The sequence below is a fragment of the Neoarthrinium moseri genome, assembly GCF_022829205.1.
Source record: "Neoarthrinium moseri strain CBS 164.80 chromosome Unknown scaffold36_Wmoseri_CBS_16480, whole genome shotgun sequence".
Classification (NCBI taxonomy): domain Eukaryota; kingdom Fungi; phylum Ascomycota; class Sordariomycetes; order Amphisphaeriales; family Apiosporaceae; genus Neoarthrinium; species Neoarthrinium moseri.
The window spans coordinates 369,601-392,420 of NW_026055150.1; the positions used below are offsets into that span (position 1 = coordinate 369,601).

General features: G+C 53.1%; 8 protein-coding genes across 8 annotated transcripts; 5 read left to right on the plus strand and 3 right to left on the minus strand.

Annotated features, from left to right (window-relative positions):
• Positions 1–764: 764 nt before the first annotated feature.
• On the plus strand, positions 765–2,615 carry JN550_008602 (uncharacterized protein; the record flags this gene model as incomplete). The annotated part of the gene is made up of 1 exon (XM_049320581.1): positions 765–2,615. The coding sequence occupies one exon, from the start codon at positions 765–767 to the stop codon at positions 2,613–2,615; it is 1,851 nt and encodes a 616-aa protein (XP_049169534.1).
• A 663-nt stretch (positions 2,616–3,278) lies between these two features.
• Positions 3,279–5,507, minus strand: JN550_008603 (uncharacterized protein; the record flags this gene model as incomplete). Its single annotated transcript, XM_049320582.1, has 1 exon — positions 3,279–5,507. One exon carries the CDS (start codon positions 5,505–5,507, stop codon positions 3,279–3,281), a length of 2,229 nt encoding a protein of 742 aa, XP_049169535.1.
• A 744-nt stretch (positions 5,508–6,251) lies between these two features.
• JN550_008604 (uncharacterized protein) lies at positions 6,252–8,207 on the plus strand (the record flags this gene model as incomplete). Its single annotated transcript, XM_049320583.1, has 1 exon — positions 6,252–8,207. One exon carries the CDS (start codon positions 6,252–6,254, stop codon positions 8,205–8,207), a length of 1,956 nt encoding a protein of 651 aa, XP_049169536.1.
• Positions 8,208–8,563: 356 nt separating this feature from the next.
• Positions 8,564–9,673, minus strand: JN550_008605 (uncharacterized protein; the record flags this gene model as incomplete). Its single annotated transcript, XM_049320585.1, has 1 exon — positions 8,564–9,673. One exon carries the CDS (start codon positions 9,671–9,673, stop codon positions 8,564–8,566), a length of 1,110 nt encoding a protein of 369 aa, XP_049169537.1.
• Positions 9,674–10,898: 1,225 nt separating this feature from the next.
• On the plus strand, positions 10,899–12,521 carry JN550_008606 (uncharacterized protein; the record flags this gene model as incomplete). The annotated part of the gene is made up of 2 exons (XM_049320586.1): positions 10,899–11,058; positions 11,110–12,521. The coding sequence occupies 2 exons, from the start codon at positions 10,899–10,901 to the stop codon at positions 12,519–12,521; spliced, it is 1,572 nt and encodes a 523-aa protein (XP_049169538.1).
• A 1,014-nt stretch (positions 12,522–13,535) lies between these two features.
• On the plus strand, positions 13,536–14,513 carry JN550_008607 (uncharacterized protein; the record flags this gene model as incomplete). Its single annotated transcript, XM_049320587.1, has 1 exon — positions 13,536–14,513. The coding sequence occupies one exon, from the start codon at positions 13,536–13,538 to the stop codon at positions 14,511–14,513; it is 978 nt and encodes a 325-aa protein (XP_049169539.1).
• Positions 14,514–15,751: 1,238 nt separating this feature from the next.
• On the plus strand, positions 15,752–16,530 carry JN550_008608 (uncharacterized protein; the record flags this gene model as incomplete). Its single annotated transcript, XM_049320588.1, has 2 exons — positions 15,752–16,058; positions 16,112–16,530. 2 exons carry the CDS (start codon positions 15,752–15,754, stop codon positions 16,528–16,530), a joined length of 726 nt encoding a protein of 241 aa, XP_049169540.1.
• A 192-nt stretch (positions 16,531–16,722) lies between these two features.
• Positions 16,723–18,078, minus strand: JN550_008609 (uncharacterized protein; the record flags this gene model as incomplete). Its single annotated transcript, XM_049320589.1, has 6 exons — positions 16,723–17,096; positions 17,147–17,214; positions 17,272–17,389; positions 17,439–17,605; positions 17,678–17,877; positions 17,932–18,078. 6 exons carry the CDS (start codon positions 18,076–18,078, stop codon positions 16,723–16,725), a joined length of 1,074 nt encoding a protein of 357 aa, XP_049169541.1.
• Between the last annotated feature and the right edge of the window lie 4,742 nt (positions 18,079–22,820).

Here is a 22,820-nt window from a genome sequence, read left to right on the forward strand (position 1 = left end):
CATCGCTCTTGCCTCCCTAGACAGTTTCAGTGCGTGCAGGCGCAGATTGCAACAGAGCTTTGGCATGGTTGTACGTACAAGTCACGGACTGATAGCCAAATCTACAGTTATAAATCACTGATATCATTGTTGTAATACGCTTGCAGAATACAGGGAGCTGTTTTGTCGTAGCCTTGAACGGGATTATGATGTTGGCTCTCAAGTTTGCGGGCGCAGTCTCACTTCCAGGGATGGTACAGCATTCGGCAGTCGATTGACCTCGACTTGGCCGAAGTTGCAATCATTTCGCGTTCAGGTCTCCAATGGGCGACGAATTGAAAGGTACTATATTAAACCATCATCTCCGTCATGCACTGTTGCCCGGCATGGTGGGTAGATTCGCGCTGATCTGCATATCTTTCACGGTCAGCCATGACACCTATGTAAAGTTTCTGATGCGCACCAAATGCCACTGAAAGCTGCAGGGTCCCCTGCATCCAAAGCCTAAAGTTTAGCTCCGTAGGTAGCTTGTAGGGCTGTTAGTACTGGTAGATCCCCGCACTAGCGGGCCGTGCCGCCACCCAGCGTCCCCTGGGGTCGAGCTAGGTACGAGCCACCTACCTACGTACCTAGGTATCTCCCCAAAGTTCGTTTGCTCTCCCGCTCTCCTCTTCAGCATCGTCTGTCAACTATTTTGGTAAACGTAGGTTCATGTAACCCACCGATCTCATGTCACGGATACGCATATACTGACCTACATAGATCCGATTTCGTCAGATATCACCATGGTGCCTCTACTAGAAATATTCGCACTGCGATCAGGTCGTGTTCGCGCACGACAGACAACACCCCCTGCCTCGGGTAGCACTGAGACCCCAGCACCCGATGGCAACGCCACCCCCGCGCCCGAAGCCCGCGGCGCCACCAGCCGCCGGCCCGCCAAGCGCAGGCGCCAAAACCGGCCGAGGCAAGACGAGGTGGAATCTGAAGACCGAGGCGGGTCAGACTCCGGGCATGCCGGTAGTGATGACCCGTTCAGGTCTGAAGACGAAGCCTCCGAGTCAGCAGCAGCAGCGCCTGTCGTCGAATTCAGCGATGAGTCCGACATTCTCAGCAACGACGACAGGGATAGCAACGACGGCCGCGGGCCCGGCGAGAGCCTGAGAGACAGGATCTTAGGCCTCGTCGATGATGCAACTCCCCTGGATCTCAAACTGGGCCACCGTGCCTTGTCCCGTGTCAGCCAGTTTGTGTCTAAGCACACTGGTTGGCTGCAGACGCATCGTCCAGCTGTCTGCGATGTGGACCTTGCCAAGTTCATCCCGCAGGTGGAATACGACACGTGGTGGACCGAGCTCGACGAAGAGGCCCTTCAGGACGCCCTGGCCGCCGATGCATTCTATCAGTACCTGGGCAGCCTCGACAAGCCCTCCCACGTCATCTGGGCGCCGACATGGGCCAAGATAATGCGCATTATGGGTTGCCTCCCGACTGACATTATCGGGCCCAAGCGCTACCTCGCCTCCAACTCGTACCCGGAGGTCGACGTCGGCGGCCAACGGTACGCCAACCCGCACTGGACCCCCAAGTTCTGTAGGAGACTTGCCCGCGTCGCCCTCGGTGGCCCCTGTGGTCACAACTACAGATTGCTGGCAGTCTTCATACTCTGGGCTGTCGCCTGCCGCATGAATGACCGCCGACGCATCCCGATGAACCACGGCACTGATGGGGGCCAGTTCTTCGACAACCTCCAGCGACGGCTAGCCACCACCGATGGGAAGAAGTCGATTGTTGCCATCCACCAGGAGGTACGCCGGGAGCTCAAGTCGCTTGGACTTGAGCTTCCGTGGTACTCTCAGGTGATGAGGAACATCGAGAAACAGATGTTTCGCAACGATCAGGACCCGTTCCACAAGGAAGTTGGGCCAATCTTTATAGATTTTGACCCTTATCTTGTGGAAACGGAGGATCTTCTCGCTGTTGAGATTGCTATGAACAGCTGCCAGTCCTTCGGCATCCCACGCTTCACCAATGTTGGTGACAGGTTCAGAACTGTCACCAACACCAAGAAGTTTGGGTACCCCAAGTCTAGCGCTGATTTTCAAGACCTCTGGCAGCGTATATATGTCGACAATCTCCGCTTCGACAAGAAGCGTCGTCAGCAGGCCAGGGACGGACACCTGGGTCCCTTGACCGGCTTGGACAGGATCACTGGACGCGGGGTGGACACCAGGTTCGGTTCCTCTCCTGGCGCCCTGTCCTTCGGTGGGGACTCTGGTGGCTCGGTGGTGTTCGGCGACAGCCCCGGGGCCTCCATGCTCGGCGATGGCCTCGGCGATGACCTTGCAGCGGGCAGCCCGAGTGGCGATGGAGCAGGGACCTCTCCAGAGAGGCTCCCAAAGCTGCCGGACTGCCCGCTTCCTGGATCGGAAGGATTAGTTCGCATCGCCGGACCAAAGGGCAATTTTCTCCTTCCTGTTGGCACTGAGGTACCTGAATATAATCTAGAGGTCTTACCTCGCGCCAGGGCCTTGCCTGCTCTAACAATGATCTCGGAGCATAGGCATGAAAGCCCGTATTTTGATTTCGCGACCGTCGAGAACTTGCTTGAGCTGGAGAACCGCCTGGTCCTGTGAAAGACTAGGCAACTTTTGGCATATTGCAGCCCAGCAATCTTGTGTGTAGTTTGCGGTAGCATAGCACGCTAATGTGATTTTGTAAACTCCCGTGTCAAGATTGCGACTTGTTATAACCTGGATCCCGCGTTCGCTGTGCTCCTATTCCAGCCTACAGCGATGCATGTGATTGTTAATCCCGAATTGAGGTTTTGTTCCACCTTTGCTCGATCCGTCTCATGAGATTTTGGTGACACTTACGTTGGAATATGATAGCAGTGCGCGTTACGTCGAGAAAAAATCATATCACGTGACCGATTGCCTCGGTAGGTACGCCCCGTATAGCTCTCGGGCACCGCAGGGGTTCCTCATGTTTGCGATGAGCGCCAAATTACGACTGTTGCTGATATGCTTCAACATCTGTAGCCTGGGTTGTAAGTATCACGCGCAATACATCCACATACATTATGATATTCAGCTTGTCTAGGTTGTCCATGGTTACCTACTATAAATTATCGGGATAGTCTGTAGCTTGGTTGCGTGAGCCGGCCTTCCAGTGATTCGCCAATGTAAATTCCATATTTATCAATGAGCTCTACTTGGCATGCCACAAGATGTTACCTGGTGGAAGATTTCAGCAAAGTTTGATATTGAATGCTCTAGAACCACAACTAATCTACAGCATCAGAAGAGACGGAACACAAAATCCACGTCGTCAAGGGAATCACCCAAGGAAATACGTAAATCCTTGGAGCGATCGGGTGCTCGCAGGACATAGGTCTCGGTATCCTCAAATTCGCTCAAGCTCCGATGAACGAGGCGCAGAGAGCGATGGCGGTTGTCAATTACCAAGAACCACTCACTCAGTGTCTCGATCACCAGAAAGCCAAAGCCCTCCTTGAAGAATCGATGGCTTCCTCGCGGAGTGGCGTTCTGCTCCGTCAGGCTTACCTGTAGGTCGGCAGCATCGGTACAGAGCAGCTTGTACACAGGCCGCAGGCGTGATGGATTCGAAGCCAAGGTACTTACAACCACCTCGACGCCCGCGGATGGCCACCTCTTATTTACGAGACGAGCCGTCTGCCAGACACCAAGAAAGAACCAGTGCAGGCGATCGCTGCAAGTCGTGAGGTCTGTGCCAGTCATAGCGTTAGTATACCCCTGAATGAGGAGAATCACCGCGTCTATCGGGATCGTCTCTTCCCCCACAAGATGCTCAAGCAGCGATCTGAGGAGGCGAGACGATCCTTCTAGACTCTGTCCTTCCAAGAGCTGGCCATACAGCCGGGAGACAACTTCGAGACAGCCGGCAGGCGGCCTGGGGTCTAGCACCTCTTCGCTGGTCCAGGGTTCGAGAATCATCCACGGCTCATTCTCTCGCGGTATGGCTAACCCCTGTATCCAGTTAGTAGTGGCCAGTTTCTTCACCCATGGCACCCAGGCGTCCGGTTCAAACCTGCCGGCATTGCCCAGGCCAGACTGTGCCGCATAGAACCGGGCCAGGCCGAGCTGCTCCGAGGCCAACGCCGTCTGGACTTGTCGAGCTGCCTTGAGTTCTCGGTCCAAGCTGTCCACGTCGCTGCAGGCGTCGGAAAGTTTCTGGTCGGCGGCCTTGAGTTGATTAGCCAACTTGGCGGCTTCTCCGGCCAGTGCCTGGAGTTGCTCGTCCAATCTGGCGATCTCCTCGTCCTTCTCTGACACAACTTGAGATTTGGTGGACAGTTTAACTTCAAGTGTCATGATCTCGGCCTTTTGCCATCTAGCCTCGCTGTCTAGCTCCGAGATGAGGGCCTTCATTTCGTCCTGCTTCGTCTTCAGGGCAGAGACGTCTTGTTCGAACCTCTCGATCTTCCCATCACGCTCGATTATGGATCGATCCTTGCCCCTCAGATCAGATTCCATGGACGAAATGCGGTCGTCTTTGGATGAGCAAGCCTGCTCGAGGGCTTTGGCTTTCTCACCGGTATCGACGACGAGACGGTCCCGGGCGGCAATATCGCCTTCAAGGACTGTGAACTTGCTTCCCAGCTCCGCAATGCGCCGATCCTTGTCTCTGAGATCGTTCTCCAGAGTCGAGAGTCTCGTCGTACTCCGTCTAAGTGACTCTTCCAACTGCGATATGTGCAAGTCCTTGTCCGACCCTTTCCTGGTCAAGTCGGAAATGGATTTCGCCTTGTCTGAAAGCTCCTCATTGAGCTTGGAGACCTCGGACGCCTTGCTGGAGTACTCGTCGTTGGCCGTGGAGATCTGATGAGACATCATCATTACATCTCCCTCCAACTTCTTGATCTCCCCCTTCTGTCGACTGACGGCTTCAAGCAAGCTCGATGCATCTTTGGCCTTGTCTTGAATCTGCTGTTCAAGGCTCGTCTTCATGGCCACAAGCTCCTGGTCTTTCGAACCGGCCAGTTGAACCATGGTTTCCAGGTCTTCCTGGAGCTTCTCGATGGTCTTGTCGCGGCTTGCGATGACTTCAGTCAGACGGGTCTTTACCTCGTCATCATGGAGCGCTGCAATAACCGCACGATGGCCGGGGCTGATCCTTGATAGAAAGTCGAGACTGCCCTTGTTCTTGGTGACCAGGACCAATGCGTGGTCAAATTGCGACTGCTTGACCTCACGCAATTTCTTGCGAAGTTCCTCGATGTTGACATTCCCGTCGAGGTCCACGAGACTGTCGATGAATTCTTTCATCTCGGAATCCTGCCTTTCTTGCTTCGAGATGACCTTGGCGAGGTCATCCTGAAGCCTGGCATGCTTGGAAACATGAGACGCCACCTTGTCGGCGATCTCTCGCTTCTCTGTCCGGGCTAGGCTGAGGTTGTTCCCAGCCCAGTGTGTATTGCTCTTATACAGCTCGTCGACTTCCTTCTCTGCAGCCAAAAGCTGCCGCGCACGCTCTGCATTTGCCATTGTACGTATAATTAGGGTGTTTTGGTTTTTTTTTTGGGGGGGGGGGGGGGGAACGGGGGGGGTGTGGTGGCACCGAGGTGGTGATGGGAGGGCGACTGGTTGTGAAAGTATGAGGTCTGCCTGTCGTGCGAGGTTTGGGCATTGCAGAGCTCTGACCACCTGCTTACGTCAGGCACTCAGGGGTCGGTCTCTGTGAAGTAACTGCCTGACCAAAGACATCAGATCCAGTTGCATACATTTTCTACAAGGGATTCTGCTGCTCCTTTTCAAACCTGGGTTGAAATGCTTGAAATAGACAGACGTTTTGGAACTGATGCCTAGCAGTCACCTTTTAAGGTAGCTGCAGGCGTGGTGTTCTCCGCAGGGGGATTGAAGAGCTGGGTTTGTCTACAATAGTAGTTGAACACCTGTTTCTTCAGAGCTCTGATTCTATTTATGTAAAATACTGCACATATAAAATCAAGCTCTTTTTCGCATATCTATGTATCTATATCGGCAGCTAGTTATTGCAGCCGCCGCGGATGTGTACATTAGTAGAGACGCTGTAGTTCATCGTGGAGCATCCCATTATGGCAGGAGCAACCCGGACCTTCGGCTGCCTAGGATGTGTGACGTATGATGAATTACATTCGCCTCGTCTCAGGAGCCGGAGACTCCCTCTTGAAGTGATGTGTTGTCGTCGAATGCACAATCTTGGTACAGTTCGTGAGTTATGTACAGCACATCACACGACAACAACACGACATGGCCATGGTTGAATTCGAAACCAAGGCGAAAAGGCTAGCAGAGCACATGGAGCTCTTGCTGAGCCGAATCGGCGGGTCCGCAGACACTCATAGCACGAGAGGCTTGCTCTCGTTCTTCGGTGCAACTGTGCGACAGGCCGAGGAGCTATATCGCAAGCTCCAATCTGAGGAGACCGCTCTCGCGGCCGCTCGTCACAGCCAATCGGAGGCGACCGAAGAGCTCGCTCAACGACAGATCGACCTTTCCCTGGCTGAGGGCAAGCAGGCAGAAGAGTCTGTACGACTTTCGGGGTGGCACCGGGCAGTGCTATCTGACCAGCAATCTGTGCAGGCAAGCCAGGCACTGCTCCTGAACCAATGGCGGGACTTGCTCATGGTTCGAGGCCAAGGAGAAAAGGCCAATATCGACATGGTGATGGCCAAGCTCCGATCTCTCGAGCTGGGCTCTGAGGCTTGTCTCGGTCTTATAGCCGGTCGACAAGACCTCGAATACGAGGGGCAGCTTGCGGTCAAGAACGAGGAGATCGACCGTCTCAGTCGTGAGTTGAATCGGTTGCAAGGTCGGTACGATGAGAAATGCTCATCGTGCGAGGACCTACGCACCGAAATTGGCAAGATGTCTGCTGAGGCCAAGAGCCTGCATACCCAGCTGAAGGCCCAGGCCGGCTCAATTGATGCACTACAGAAGCGAGCTGCGAAAGTCGATCGCCTGCAGGGCGGACTGCAGGAGAGGACAACGCAGCTCGCTTCTGTGCAGAGCCAGCTTGTTGATCAAATTAACCTCACTGACAACTTACAGGCTGATTTGGACGAAGCCATGAACCGCGAGCACGAGGCCTCCAAAGTGGCAGCCCGTGTTCCCGACCTTGAGCGGCGGCTCAAAACTACACTTCATGTTAGCAAGGAGTGGTCTCTCATGGTCGCCGAGGCCGAGCATCACGAGGCATCATTGGCGGCTCAGGTGCAAGACCTAGAAACCCAGCTCGAGGCCTCGCGGTGCAAGGTTGCAGCACTTGAGTTGAGCCTTGAGCAGTCAAGGCAGAGTCTGGCCCGCCAAACCGATGATCTCAAGTACTTCCGAGACCAGGCCGACAGGCTTAGCGACAACGTCCTAGAGAACGAGAAAGCGACCCAGGTAGTGCTGGAGAAGCATATCGACCATGTAGATAGGCTCAGGGCGGAGCATGAGACCGAGATCGAACGCCTCAATCTCCAAAACGAGACTCGGCTGAAATCTGAGACCGAAGCCACCACTCTAGAGTGCGAAGCCGAACTGGTGTCAGAGATCGAAAAGCTCGGCCGAAAATTCGAGACTGAGCTGGCGTCGAAGATGCAAATCCTCGATCAACAGTATCGAGACGAGTTGGCTCGGGAGACCGAGGCACTCCATGATGAGCTCCGAGCTGAGCGGTCTTCCGAGATTCAGGCTCTCAAACGGGAGCACGAGGGGACACTAGCGCTGGAGCTCGAGACGCTCAGGAGGCAGCATGCAGCAGAACTCATTGCCAACCCTACACCACCGAGGTCGGCCAACGCTGACGTCGCATCATGGGCTGATGAGGTAGGCAAACTGACGACACGGCTGTTGCACTGCAGGCCAATTGTGGTCGACAACTCGATCGGTCGCCACAATGCGGCCGTCGAGATCTATGTCAGAACGTATTTGGACAGGGACGGCAAGAGAGCCGAAGGCAATCTCGCCGGTTTTAGCATCGGAGCCAAATCCGGACGATGGTATTGCCTCGAATCCGTACTGGAGTATGGAGTACGGTCTCCCCGCAGTGAGGTTGGCCACGACGAAGAAGAATGCGGCATTCATGGCAATGCAGAGCGGTGTCTACAAATCAAGGCCGCCGATGGCCAACCAGGCGCTGTGCATTGCCGGGTTCGCCACTCGCCGGCCGAAGCAACGAGTCCACCGACGTCAATTATGGACGAGGATGGTGGGTTGTAGATAGCTACGTAGCTTAATTTAGCTTCGAATTCAGTATGTTTATCGAATAGGAGACATCTGTGTTATTGGAAGAGGTAGTTCAAAAGTGAAACAGTCCCTTAGTTTTATACACTTCGCATTTTACATTTAGCTAACTTCTGGGTCACGGTCCTTAGTTCCGGGTCACGTTTCCCAGCTACCAAAGACTTTTCAAGGCATCTGGACATTCAAGGGGCTTGGATTCATAGCGACACACATGATGTTTCAAGGATTTTGGAATTACATTTACTACAGAAGTTGGTCCACATACCTGGGACCGCGGAGTCTTCCTCGCGATCAAGGGGCTCATTATTCGTCTCGGCCGCTCAGATGGCGGCTCACGGAGCGCCGAATCTTCTCTGCTTGGCGTATGACATCTCGGCATCAAGTCGAGAATTGGTGACCTCGGCTGGATAGTGCAAAGGCGGAGGCGATTGGATGCACCTGGCATAGAAGAGAACAAACGAGGTGTTCTCATCTGCCACCGACCATCGATGGGTGCCGGCGTGCAGGAAGTCGGAGGGCTCGTGGACATGATCACCATTGGCACTGTATCTCCTGATGACGTCGTTCGGGATTGCTCCATCCCGAAGCCGTACAACAGCAACCAAGACGTAGTCGTAACGAGGATTCGCCTCGGTGCAATAATGTCCATTTTCGTCGACCTGGCATATTGTACTGCCGTCAACGGTAATCTTCCAGATCTTCCTGAAACCGTGCAACTGCTGGCGCTCCGCTCGGCTTGCAACAAGCGAACGGAATCGAACCTGGAGGATCCCGGGCTGATTGAACTGGTAGAGATACCGCCGCCCATTGCCACGGTGCTCGAAGAATCCGAACTTCTTGCTGACGTGCGTGTCCAAGTCATCCTGGCAATCCCAGTGGACAACGCAGCGCCTCGCAAGGTCCAGCCTCGATGCACCGGTCCCATCGATGTCCCACTTCCCGTTGAGGGACTCCTCGAGGGGCTGGGACACAATCAAGGAGCTGTACAGCTGGTATGCCTTCGTCTGCATCAGGGCCTCATACATGAGCGGGCAATCCATGATGTCGAGAAACGTCACGGGACGGTCCATGATCCCGAGATGTGTGACGATCGCTCGGCGAGCTTCATCTTGGGCGGCCATCGACTCTAGTGTGCGAGATAAATCGGACCAGGCAAGGCGTAGAATCGGGAACCGGTCCTCGTTCGTGAATTCCTCACCATCGCGCCTCCAGGGTGCACGAGTCCAGGGGGCGAGCATGCTCGAGAGGTGCCGAAGGAGAGTGACCACCACGTCTACTCCATGCATATCACGGAGGCCAACGGGGAGACCAGCAGCACTTCTCGGTTGGTACGTGGCAATGTGCTGGCTTGATAGTGCACCATTCTGACCGCCCGTCGGGTAGATCGATCGGAGGTCGGGCAGTTGAGTGAAGTCGATGTTGTGGGTTGAAGACGACGACATGATGGTGATGTCGAATGGATGTTTTATGGTAGGTTTCAAATTGGTATTGACGAGAGGAGATGTGGTGCAGATTGATGGGGTGATTTCCCAAGGGCAAACGGAGGCGGAGCTCTATCCTTGAAAGGTTGCCGAGGTGCCTATCTTTGCCACCAGACTTTGATAGTGCGTGAAACGTGACTAAAAAGCACCTCAGAATCCGGATACTTAGTCCAGCAGCCCTTTCAACTGAGCATGCCCTCCGGTGGTCGCTATATTCAAGGGTAAAAGTTCTTTTCCTAGACCAACCATTACAGTAATCGATTGTGGCCATGTCATGTATGTAAACTCGATTCCAGGATCGAAAACAGTAGGTTTTAATGCTCAATAATCTACGTCACTATCGTCCTCTATGTTCTATTGTCCGTTGATACCAGCTTGAGGATTGCAGTTCAAATCACGTTGACTAAGGATACATCTTGCAAGCGGCGAGATGTGCGATCCAAAGCTGTGACGCGAGTTACAGTCTCGCTGGAAAGAATGGAAGATCTAATGTCATTTCAAACCTGCGGGAGTATTGGGTAGCCGGCGAGAGTAGACGCGGCTCCATCCCAAGTCGAGAGGCACAATTCATGATGTCGCAAGTCTACATATGATATGTATCATACTGATACCCTCAACTGCATATGACCAGGCATTACTGCCAGTTCGGGATCGTAGGGTGTCAAGATATCATACTGCACTGCGAGGGCAAGGATCCTTCCATGGAAGGCCCTAGATGGTCCAATACAGAATTTCCACTTGGGAACCAAGAGATCGGTTGTATAGCCTGCAGAGTCTGTTACGAAGAAGAGGTCTACGTGCATCCAAATCTACGTACTTGGTAGAGGCGACTGACTCACCCGTACGTGTAGAAGATGGAGGTTGGCATTTATGTACCTTGAGCCGTGGAGCAGGATGCTAGACATCAGTTGCAGTAGGAGTTTGCGGTTTGTTCTGCCCCTCAATTTTCTGGCCAAGTTAAAAAAGAATTTTGAAGGGGCGCTTCGCGTTTGTAAATTTTCTTCCTCGAGCAACAACGAAGTCACCACCACCACCACCAACATCACCATCAATCCCCTTTTTTCTTCCGTTGTTCACTTCGCCATAAATATCAACATGGCATCATCCAGCAACCCAACTTGTCGCCGTTAGCGCGCAGCTCAGCGCCAACGAGCGATGGCGCCGAAACGGCGCCATCAGAGCGCTGATGGCCCAGTGCCGCAAACTCTCCGAGGCCCAGATCCTCGAATTCTATGATCGGGCCCAGAATAGGGTTTGCGAGAGTCTCTGGGCGCAGAATAAGGCGTGGTCGTACTCGGCCGCGGCCTTCAACTGGGAGGTCGAGAATCTGGCCTGGAGAAGCATCAGTAAGTCGTCAGATCCCTCTGGGTGTGCGATCTCACTAACCGAGTCCGCAGGCAAGGTGCATTCCACAGGTCCGACCTCCCCTTTCGCCCATCAACACCCCGGTGGCGCCTTTGAGCCACCTTACAGCAAGGCTCTTCTCGAGTTTTGTGTGGCCAAGCAAGAGGAGGAGAAGCGTGCCAAGGCCAAGGCACTCGAGAACTTGCCCCTCGAGACGGGTTTCGGCCTCGTGCCGGACAGAGAGCTGACCCTGGACAGCCGTAGGGCCGTCTGGGTGAAGCACCTGTCCGACGCCGAGATTCCCATCTCGGAGGGATGCGAGCCCGGTGAGATCCCCCTGCCGGAGGGTATGGTCTCGTTCGACAAGTTTCTGCCGCGCACCAAGCCCGAGCTCGCGGCCGTGTTGCAGAAGGCGTCCGTTCTCCTTGGAGGCAGGGAGTTCGCCGTCGTCTGCAACGGTCGAGCAGACGGTACGGTCACGCTGGCGGTGACCTTTCAGGAGGACGTCGATCCGGAGGATCTCGGGGTGGTCTTCCGCTTCAAGGAGGTCTACCTGGATCTTCACGAGTGGGTTTTCGAGCTGCTCGACCAGAAAGCCACCCCGCTCGGCGACTACCTGGAGAGGTTCGCCACCTATCGTGTGCACTGCGGCGCCAAGTATAGCCGCAAGGGCACCGCCAAGAAGATGGCCGACCGGTTGAAGGCCAACGAGAAGGTCATCGCCGATCGAATGGCCCAGCGGGCGGTCGAGGCCAGCGACATGGCCGAGGCCAACGCCAAGGCTGGCGAGGCGGATGAGCCCGACGAGCCCGAGCCACCCATGGCGGTCGGGGAGTATGGAAGGCTCCTCGATGCCCAGAACCGGGCAGTCTGGCGCCTCGCCAAGCTCGAGCTTGACTATGTGGTCAAGACGAACAGTCCGTCTGACAACCTGGACGATTTCCGGACGGCCTTGGTCCACTTTGTCCAGCCGACCGAGCCGCGACTGAAGCCGCTGCCGACGTGGGAGCTTCAGCAGCTGGCGAGCCCCCACGCAAGGCAGTGCGCCGAGTTGTGGATTTTGAGCCTGGTCACGATGTACCAGGCCAGACCATGGGATCTGCAGAACAACCTGTCGGATTTCGTTCTGGCGGATGGTAAGGAGGGCGAGCATGGCGACTATGCTAAGCTTCTGAGCCGCTCTGCTCGTCTCTCCGTCCTGCAAGACGGACTTGACAACCTGGGCTCTGAGTACGCCTGGGTCGCCAAGGCAATCCTTGCCTGGATCGATGGCTGGTTGAAGCCTGAGATCCAGAAACGGGACCGCCAGGAGGCCGTGGAGCATGAGGCGGAGATGGGCGCGCTGCGCCGCCGCTTCAACGCCCTCGGTATCCATACCGTCACCATGGCCGCGAATGCCGCCGGCCAGACCGCTGAGCCCTTGAGCTGGGCCGACGAAATGGAGGAGGAACAGGGCGCCAAGTAGCCCTGAACTCGGGAGATTGGAGTTTTCCTCCTTTTTTCGTTTCCCATTTTCTCATACGAGGGTCGTGGTCGGCATTGGGCATGCCAATGCTGCATCAATTGGTCCCCCTCGTATCGTATGTAGTTAATTGACTTTTCTTTTGTGAACTCTTAATTACGTTGTTCCTCGTGTCAGTGATTGTTGTGTATGCAGTGTGGTTGATATAAGCTTCAACGTAGGACCATCAGTTGCCACCTGCGGAGGTGAGCAGTAAGCTACTGGAGGCCCCTGGAGGCACCTAAAACGTTGACATGCAGTAGGTGCACCAAGCGTTGTCTCGATAGGGCTCTAGGCACCCCAGACCGCTGTGCGGGGCGGGGCGCCTACCAATCCGCCCCTGGCCTGGGCTCAGCAGCACAGGTGCAGATAAGTAGGCGCCAGTGATGGACGCAACTACCGATGTTTCTGCAGGGAATGCACCGATCCGTCACTAGTCCCTCTGTGTGCCGTGTACAGTATGAGACAGCCGGGATTAGAGCATCGAAGCAGGAAGAGCGGGACGGGCCGAACCGTTACACGGGGGATCGACAGCTAACGAGCCTTAGTAGCCTCGAGATCCAATCAGATACCAATGCCAGTTTGTGCGCAATATCCATCCCATTCATAGTCATTGATTCCCTCGACGTTCATATAGTCAATACATCCTCCAATCATTCAGACTTGTTTCTCTGAGCTGTTTCAATGCAGCGCTATTCTGGCCAAAGTAGGTAGCTTGAGCGGTTGCTCATATCAGGGCAATACATGGAGTGGCAGCTAAGGTGGGGCCACCCAGCGTTCGGTCAGGGGTGAGTAACAAGACCCTTCAAAATCCCCCAAGTACCCGTTTGCATCCCATCCAGCATCACCACCACCACCATCATCATCATCATCATCATCTCTCTCTCTCTTTCTCTCTCTCTCTCTCTCTCTCTCTCACACACACACACACACACACACACACACACACACACACACACACACACACACACACACAACATGTCCTCGAATTTGGACAAGCCCCTGGGCGAGATCATCGCCGAGAGTCGAGGCAAACGAACCTCGACCGTGGCCAAGCGAGGCCACTTAGAGGTCGAGTCGGCGTCAAAGGACACCGACGAGACCGCTGCAGTGGCTAAGCGGGCCAAATTAGAGTATCTGCCCTTGTCCGAGATGGGCAGAACTCGACATGGAAGGATCTACGACAAGAGCGATCCTTTCAACACCAACATCGTCGGCGTGGGTATCCACAAAACCCAGGCCTTTGTCGGAGATGAGGCGAACCTGGACGCCGTTCATGAGGATTTCAAGAGGCGCACCAAACTCATGAACGGTGGAGAACTGGGCCGCGTCTCTGTCCAGTACCAGTCTGTGGGCCGAAAGAAGTGGATTACGGAATCTCGTGGTCTCGCCAAGTACGCCGATTGTACTGGCGATGACAATGTCTTTGCGCTCCCTTCGCCGGCGGCGCCCGCCCAGATTGAAACGGGCGCAGCCGAAACGGCTTCTGGCGACGTGCCCATGCCAGACGCCCAACCCCCCGCCACCACGGTCGCCAAAGATACTGCGGCCGAGCAGCGGGCCAAGAAACAGGCCAAGAACAAGGCCAGAAGGGCCAAGAGGAAGGAGGAGCGGGAGTGGGTGGCCAAAGGAGACCACAAGACGGCTCCTCCTGCGGCTCGAGGTCCGGCGGGAGGCCACCAGACCGGAAACCGCCGCATGGGCGGTAGCCAGTCTCGTGGTCTCCCGTCTGGAGGCCCTCAGCGCACCCAACGTCTGCCCACCCCAGACAAGGTGCCCGGTGAGGACGAGGAGCCTCGCGGCTGGTGGGTTCTTGATGAACTCCAGGACCACCAGATGAGCAAGAAGGAGCAGGCCATCAAGAAGGCCCAGCTCCACAAGGAGTTGGACGAGGAGATGGACGGCTACTTTGCTGGCGCTGACGATGGCGCGTCCAGCTCTCGCTGGAATGCCTGATTGTCGGCTGGTTTGTTTCCCGCTTTCTCGGCGGCCTCCATTGGCTAGATCAAGGCTGGGCATGCCAGCCATTGATCTGGTCTTGAGGCTTGCCGAGGATTTCATCGCAACGCTTGGTTTGGTTTGACTTTGGCGTTCTTGTTTTGGGTTCCTTTTTTTTTTCTTTTTGTAGGAGGCTTCGCCTCATAATATACCACACTTTCCCTCTTTCTATGCTATATTTGTGATGGTTCGTAGATCTGTGAATAATGACTGCCCATCACGCGGTTGTAAATGGTCAAACTCAGAAGCCGCCAATCCCAGTGACAATACTACGTTGTGCATCTATCATTATTGTTTCGATTCGATGTATCATAGACCCAAAGTTTGAGCGTCTTGGCAACCTTGCAAACGTTCTATCGCTCGTGTATAGATCAGTTACAAGGCCGGCCTTCTTGGGTCTAGATAGCGTAAACATCCCCAGCAGTGGAATGAACAGAGCAGGCATTTTCTCGAGAAACGTTCAAAGGTCACATTGTGCTATTACCCCGAGGGCTGTTTCGGATGCTTAAACGCTCTCTACGCACTCACCAGTGCTGACAGCTGTGGAACATAGGTGGCGCGCGATCGTAACCTTGAAGGCTTTTGTATACCACCTCTGGCAGCGACATCAGTATCAACTGCGGCTCGCCATTGGCTGAAAACCCAATATTGCAAGTACATAAGAACTAAGGAACTGACAAAGAAGGACACATATACAAATATGGCAGACCTTGTCAACCGAGCAGAAGTTGCCCCTTTACACCGTTTTTACCGAGCAGAAGTTTCTGCTCGGCATTTAATATGCAGAATTGCAGCTTCTGCTCGGCTCTTAAAATACCTGTAAAATTCCCTTTACTGTGTACTGTGCGGCTTTTTAGACGGATTGTGCCTCCTGGTCAGGCTATTGGGTTACATCGTGCTGAGCGACCCGCTGTCAGCTTGCATCTCCCCGCGTGAGTCCAATCGGACTGTTAGTATGGCTGGCCCCCTTGAATGCGGGACCCTTTTTGCCGCAACCGATCTCTTCTGCCATTGACATCACCACTTGATCATTATTTGATGGCTTCTCCTGTTGTCGTACTTGAACTGTCCATTGCCGCGTCTTATGCATCGTTGAGATCTCAATTCTTGGCCTCCCGTGGTCAATCATTTTGCCGTCCAAGCCTCAACTGAAAGATTGAACCCCACCGTAGACGCTGCAACCGCTACGCTAGAGAATGCAGGGCATCCTGCTTCGCGACGCGTATTACAGCGAGATTCCCGCCATTGCGCGAATGTCGACTCTGGCCTTCTGGGATGATGACTTATTCGCAATCCTCATTCACCCTCATCGGGAGAAGTATCCCGGCGATGCAGACCTGTACTGGATACGGCGGGCCCGTGTGAACTTTTGGGACTATCGGCGGAAGTGGTTGGTGGCCGTGGACAAAGATGAGAAAGGAACTGACACCATCGTCGGTGTGGCCCAGTGGGAACGTCTGGGGCCCGGTGGGAGGAGAATGGAGTGCCACTGGCTGGACCCGCGTGAGTTGACTTGCCTGCCGACTTAGACACAGCTGACAGGAGTGTTGGTATAGGCAACCTGCTGAAGCCGCTGTCGCGTCTGGCCATGTTTCTGCATGCGTGGTCGTGGCCGAACCGCGCTTGCGACCCGGCTCAAGAGGATGCCATAGAGCGGTCCTATCCTTACTTCGAAAAGGCCTGGACTGGTGACAGGGCAGAGTCATGGTATCTAGAACTCTTGGCTGTGCATCCCGATCATCAGGGGCGTGGTATCGGTCGAAAGCTTGTGCAATGGGGCCTGGACCGTGCGCAGGAAGAACGCGTATGTGCTTCAGTGGTGAGCGCTTGGGGCAAAGATGGGTTCTACCAGAAGGCCGGGTTCAATGTTCAGTCTGGGTGCGCAACTAGCGGTGAGGGAAATCCTCTAGCCAATGTGAGGGGTGGAAACATCTTTTGGAAGGACCCGGAACCGACCAATACCACGGTTGGTTAAGAGAATCGGGGATATGAGAAGTACGCGAATCAATAAGACGCCTGTATACTCAATACAACGACTGACAATGACAACCAAGTCAAGTTCCATCCACAGTTGACACCCAGCTGTGATGCGTTTATCTATACCCTCTCCGTCATGTAGACACATAGGCCCACGCATTAAGTTCCCCCTTATTGGATCACTCATTGCCTACTCATATGTGACCGTATACTCCTGCTTGCGGACGATCCCGGCTTCGTCGGCCAGAATGCTCTTGTCACTCCCGTTGTCTCTCCACGATGACCTAAAACCCTCGTCCTCTGAAGTTTCGGCCCTCGTTACTCGACCTCCTACATTCTCCATTGGATATACTTCATCATTCTTAGATCGCAACCGATTTGCTCCCTTGACTTGACTGAAGTTGCCTGCCCGGGAACGGGCCGTCGGGTCGCTGAAATATGTTCGCCCGGAGGAATGTGTACTCGCAAGCCGTTTGAAAAGCGGTCGGAAGACGGGGAGGGATACACAGAACAAGGTTAAGAAAAGTTCCGTGGACGTGAACATGACCGAGTCGGCAGTTGCATCTTTATATAGTCTCAGCAAGAAGTGGATAAGCAGGAGGATACACACATACATAGGTACTCAGAAGTGGATGCCAGCACCCCGAGGCCGGCTGTTCGGGCTATGCCGAATGCTCCTGCACTTTTCTGCCAAGAGAAAGTCAGTGTCACAGCTGCAAAGATCGGGAGGGAGACTGACATGATACCAAGGGACAGCGACACTATGATGGTCCACTTTTCCTTTCGATTCATGTTGAGGTCCTTGAGTACGTAGTACGGGCAGAGAGCCAGAAAGAAGTCCATAGCAGCGGTATATGCTAAGTGGGGTCAGCGACAGCACCTGGTGGCCGGAAAAGGGCTACACACAACAGAGCACGAATGCCAGATGAGTTAGATTAATAGGGCATGCCTGGATCTTGAAATTGGCATCCCACAGGGCTTGAGTCGGATAGCACTGGGCGAAGACGGCCACGGCGAGAAACACGCTGAGAAACATTGCAGCAATTATCCAGCCCCAAAGAACCCGCTTTTGCCTAGATTGAGTAACATAGACATCAGTTACTTGGACAGAACCACAAGGCTCGAGCGGCAAACGGGTCACCCACCACTTCACGTTGGCAATGCGGGCAAGAAACAGAGCCACGCCGGCCTTGCTCAGGCCCATGGCGATGGCGACTGAGGATTGACCGCACATCCCTAGGAGGGTTGCCATCTTGATGTCGCTCGCCTCCAAATCTGCCACTAGCTGGCCAAATCCATACTGTGAACTGATAGTGTAGAAAATTGCAAAAACTACCATGAAGCACTGCAGTACATTGTGAGTAGGCTACTCATCAGTGCGGCTCCCTGGAACACTCACCCAGCTGCTGACGAGAACGGCGTCGTCACTGCCGATGCCAGTTTTGGATGCGCGAATGTAACATCGGCTTCCAAGACAGAGACCAGATATAATCGTCTCGGAAACAACGACAGCAATAACTGTGGGGCCTTTGCCGCCTAAAGGCATCTTGGAGGGACGGTACAGGTAATAGTCCTGTGAATGGAAACAGATTCTTGGACAACGAAACAAGAACAGACGAACACAAATGGAAGTGCTTGAGGCTTTCCGTGCTGCCACTTATAAACTTCAACCGCCTAGCCCCTGGACAAATTCTGCATGGCTGGATGTCACGACGTTTTACCTAGTGCTGCACATTGTTCTCGGACCTATCGAAGCTATCGGACGATCAACAAAGTTGTAATTTCGCCTGTACGCTCGAACGAATGGCCAAGTGAGTCTATTTTAGCGACTGCAAAGTACATAAGTGACTACGTGTATGAGAGCACTCGGCTCCAAACTCAATTCCTTAGTGCTGGGCCCGTTGTAGATCCTTAACGTGGGGTGATCAGCGTCGGCAAGGTTCCGGCCAGTCGAAGTAATCCCCTGCGCGTTAGCTAATGTTAGCCATTGCAAAATCGCAATCGGGGGTTCTTGAATGCTGTTATCGTACTACTACCATAGTATGGTAGACTCGGAGACGGATCGTCCCCTTGCCGCCTGCACATGTAGCGCAGCCGTGCAATGATCAAATCATTGTGAACTACCACAAACTGACATCTCTGACCACATTCTCAAGATTTACGTCAGAATGCATGTAATGTTCACTAGGCCCTGACGCTGCTTAACAGTGTCAGAATCATAGCCACCAGAAAGCTTACCTGTAAGAGTAAACATCAGCCAATATAACACAAATTTCATCGTCAGGGGGGAGTCACTCGTGGAGTTCGAGTCAATTGAAGTGACGTTATTCCTAGTACGTGCAGGGGCTGGGCGTGCCAGGACACTGGTATTCAGGGTCCTCGCGTGCCTCGGGCGGATACGTACGGGGCACGTGTAAGACTGATCGTCGCACTTTTCCATATTTAAACTCGGCCGAGATATGTAATCGCCAAGGTCTAGAGAGGAATTGTGTGGCCATTACTGCGATCGTCATTTAGCGTCAAAGCCCAAGGCAACTATTCCATGCTGAGGAAGCGATTGTTTTTGGATTAATCATCTGTCTGCTCTGGTAATTTGTAGATGCGCATCCCGACATGCTAATGTATCCACTTATTGGCTGACTCGGCTAGCCACCAGGCAAGTCCCGGTTAATCAGTACCGAGAACCTGTACATAGTGGCCCCATATAGTATCGCTTGGGTGGCATTAGGTAAAGATACTCGCAGAGAGAAACACGCTGGGAAATTTTATAATATATACTCAGCCTTAAAGAACTCGCGTTCACCTACAATCGCACGTGGTTCTTAGCCTTTCAAAAGCACAATCACAAAGTCTTATGGATATTCGAAGTCGTTTGCACGCTACAAAAGTCTTTTAAGCTACCGAGCAGAAACATAGCTCTGTCACAAAAACTACCGAGCAGAAGTTTCTGCTCGGCAATTTCTACGTACATCGTCAAGATCTGCTCGGCTGATAAGAGGCCATATCCTTTTACTGAATTACTCGTATTGGACATTATGGTGCCTTACAACTTGCAAATGTCTTCCACGTTCAACCGGTGCGCCGTTGTGGCGCTTACGCTACGCTTGCATCTTTGAATCTTATCGTGGTACCGATATCCTAGATCCGCGCATTTGAGTTTCCACGTGGGCGGTATCTGACGCACCAACGTGCAAGACTTGCATAAACAATGAAGAGAAAATACATCTGTAGCAATATAGGCCATGGGAACATCTGGTGATACATTATGATCCCGACAACGGTAAGATACCACTTAGGAGCACGAGGTAGACGGGTTGGAAGATAGCGGTGGACTCCGCTTGTGTGGTGTCATGGTGAAGTGCGGGGTTGTAGCGGCTATATGTCAGTGGTTGTCTCCCAATCCCTGAGCGTGCATCTCAGCTGCCCAACGCTCGACTTGCTTTGAAAGATGTCTCTTACGTCCAGCGTAGGTCATTGATCCCCTGGTCAGTCGTGTCCAAATTGAAGTAAGATTGCTGTTGCCGGCTGTCTGCGATTATCTAATCGTGGGATACCGCTCCAGTCTTCCCGATCTGGTTGGCAATATGTCTTCCTCACAAGTGCTAATTCTTTTTAATCTACTGTGTAACTACAACGAGCTTCCATAGCGTTTCGGCGAAATCGGTGTGGCGCAAGCAAGTCCGACATCCGATGGCCTATCGATACGATGATCCTCCACTTATAGTTAGTGATAGTGCTGTATCGGTATTTAATTGTTAAAGTTGGAAGTACATTATGTAGCCGAGCAGAAGTTGCTGTTTCGTACTAAATTACCGAGCAGAAGTTTCTACTCGGTTATTACAAGGGATTAAGCCGACAGGGTTGATCCCTCTATACAGCGACAGCATCACCTTGCTTAAGCATTATTCAAGATCGATTCTAAAACCTGGAATCTTAATTGTACGCGCTGGGCGAGAGTGGAATCTCGTTTTAGTGTACCGAGCAGAACTTGTGATTCCTCACCCATTTTACCGAGCAGAAACATCTGCTCGGCCATTTGTATGTAAAACTGCAACTTCTACTCGGCTGCTAGAATTTCGTCAAATTAGATCTAGAAAGTCATATTCAGAATTCCATGATTCCCATTCTATACTAGAGGAAGGGCTGACAGCAGACAGGCCTGGTACTGGGCCGTGAAGCTAATACTAAGCACCATTGCTTACAGTACGGATAGGTGCGCTAAACCACCGCGCCCGTGTCAGTGCGGCCAGGAATGCTTCCACGTCTTTCATTGTTTCAATCGAGGACAACTATCCATGGCAGCCTCACCAAGCCATCCAGCGCAGCGCAGCGCAGCTACCTCATCAGTCTGCAGTCTGGCTACTTCGTGGGCGATGAAGTACAGTCAACACAGACACGACGGCGACGAGGAATATATGCGCCAGGTGTCGCATAGCGAACGAAGCATGATTCTGCCCTGCCAGATGTTCCAAGTCGGTGGAAGCCGATATTCCCTCATAACCAGCGATGCTGTGAGTGAGCCCTCCCGTAACTGGAAAGTTTTGGTCTGCGCATCGCCATTATGCGGTGTTCGCCAACGATTTAAAATTGGCCCTCACTCGTATCTTGCAAGATCAACATTGTGCAAATGAAAACCAGCAGGACTCTAAAAAGTCGGTCAACTTGTGCAGAGACCTGAGCCGGTTGCAACCTGGGAAGCCCGCTGCCCTGCAAAGACACAGGTTGTTCGGCTTCTTTGTTGATGCGAAGCGTACGCGTATGAAAGCCCTGCAAAGCTAGGTCTGTCTACGGGCTTGACCTGCCCTTGCCCATAGTCTTCAACCTATCAGAAAGATCCGCTCAAGTCTACGACTCCTCCCTAAGAAAAGCCCACAGCTCTCATGAAGCATCCACGTCAACGGCTCAGACATACAAGTCGGCCTTCATCGCTGTTAACGGGTATTTTCCTCGACATGCAGCGGCGTGACAGGCACGTTAACACGGTTCAGCTTTGGGCTCTGAGACCGCATCTCCAGGGCCAGTAGGATTCCGCCAACCGAGACCCGCAGGTCTACACTGGCAGCTGCTGCCGGCAGTCACGCACTCAGTAATGTGAAAAGCCATAGACGCGCGATAGAGGAGCTGTTGCCTTTCGTCGGCCAGTGGATGCAGGTTGACCAGAAGGCCTACCGCCATCTTGAGGCTCTCAGACCATGCGGCGCGTTGAGATCTATTCCACAGAGACTCTATCATTTTGCAAGGAGCAGTAGTAGCAGCAGACGAAGCCTGGCGGTCTGAATCTCCGTAAATGTCAGCCATTATTATAGGGTCTATAGTAAGACGCATAGGATCTTTGGAGCAAAGGCTTTATAAAGCAGCGGCTTCACTCCAATTGCTTCATTCACTTATCTAGTGATACATAGACGGTCTCCATAGCCCTGGCTCGCTATAACGGTAAGACTGCAGCCTATGAAATATACCGAGCAGAAGTTGTAATATCACTGTAAAACTACCGAGCAGAAATATCTGCTCGGCAGTTTTCATGCGGAATTACAACTTCTGCTCGGTAAAGTTAATTACGCGGAAGTTAATTTTGTAAGATAATTAATATGTTTTCTTAATTTATAAAGTTTATTTTGTTATAAATTAAAGCATGTATTAATAATAGTATAAAGATTTACGATTTAAGACGTACCGAGCAGAAGTCATTATCCTATATAAGAATAGCCGGGCAGATGTTTGTGCTCGGGGGCTTTGGTGTATATATACAACTTCTGCTCGGTGAATTAACCTGTAAATAACTCCTTCTTTGGTATGTTCTTTAATTGTGAGCAATATTCTGCCGCTATGCCGGATGTCCATACACTCTGCTACTCACGAGGAACCTAGTGATCTCTGCTTGCGGCGACGTAACTCGAGAGCCTGGTCGTGGTAATAAATGTTCCCAGTTTGCAGCGGTAACTACAATACACGCACAGTGTCTAAGTGAGCCAGAACGCCTCGCAGCTGCACCACGACACTTTCACGGCGGCCTATAATGTGTCATCACAAGGTCCGACACACCCGAGAGGTCTTTATATAAGCGCATCCTTCGTGACTATGGTAAGGAATCTCGTCGCAGAACCTCGTCGCCGGCCACTGACACGTTTGTTGGGTTCAGATAGTACTAATCATCTTGGACATCTTGCGCCGGAACTTCTTGCCTGGACTGAACAACTCCAAGCCTGTCTTGGACTGGCCGCTTTGGGTGTATCGCAGACTTAGTAAGCGGTAGCACCCATCTCAAATGTCAAGTTGTGGCGTGAGCAG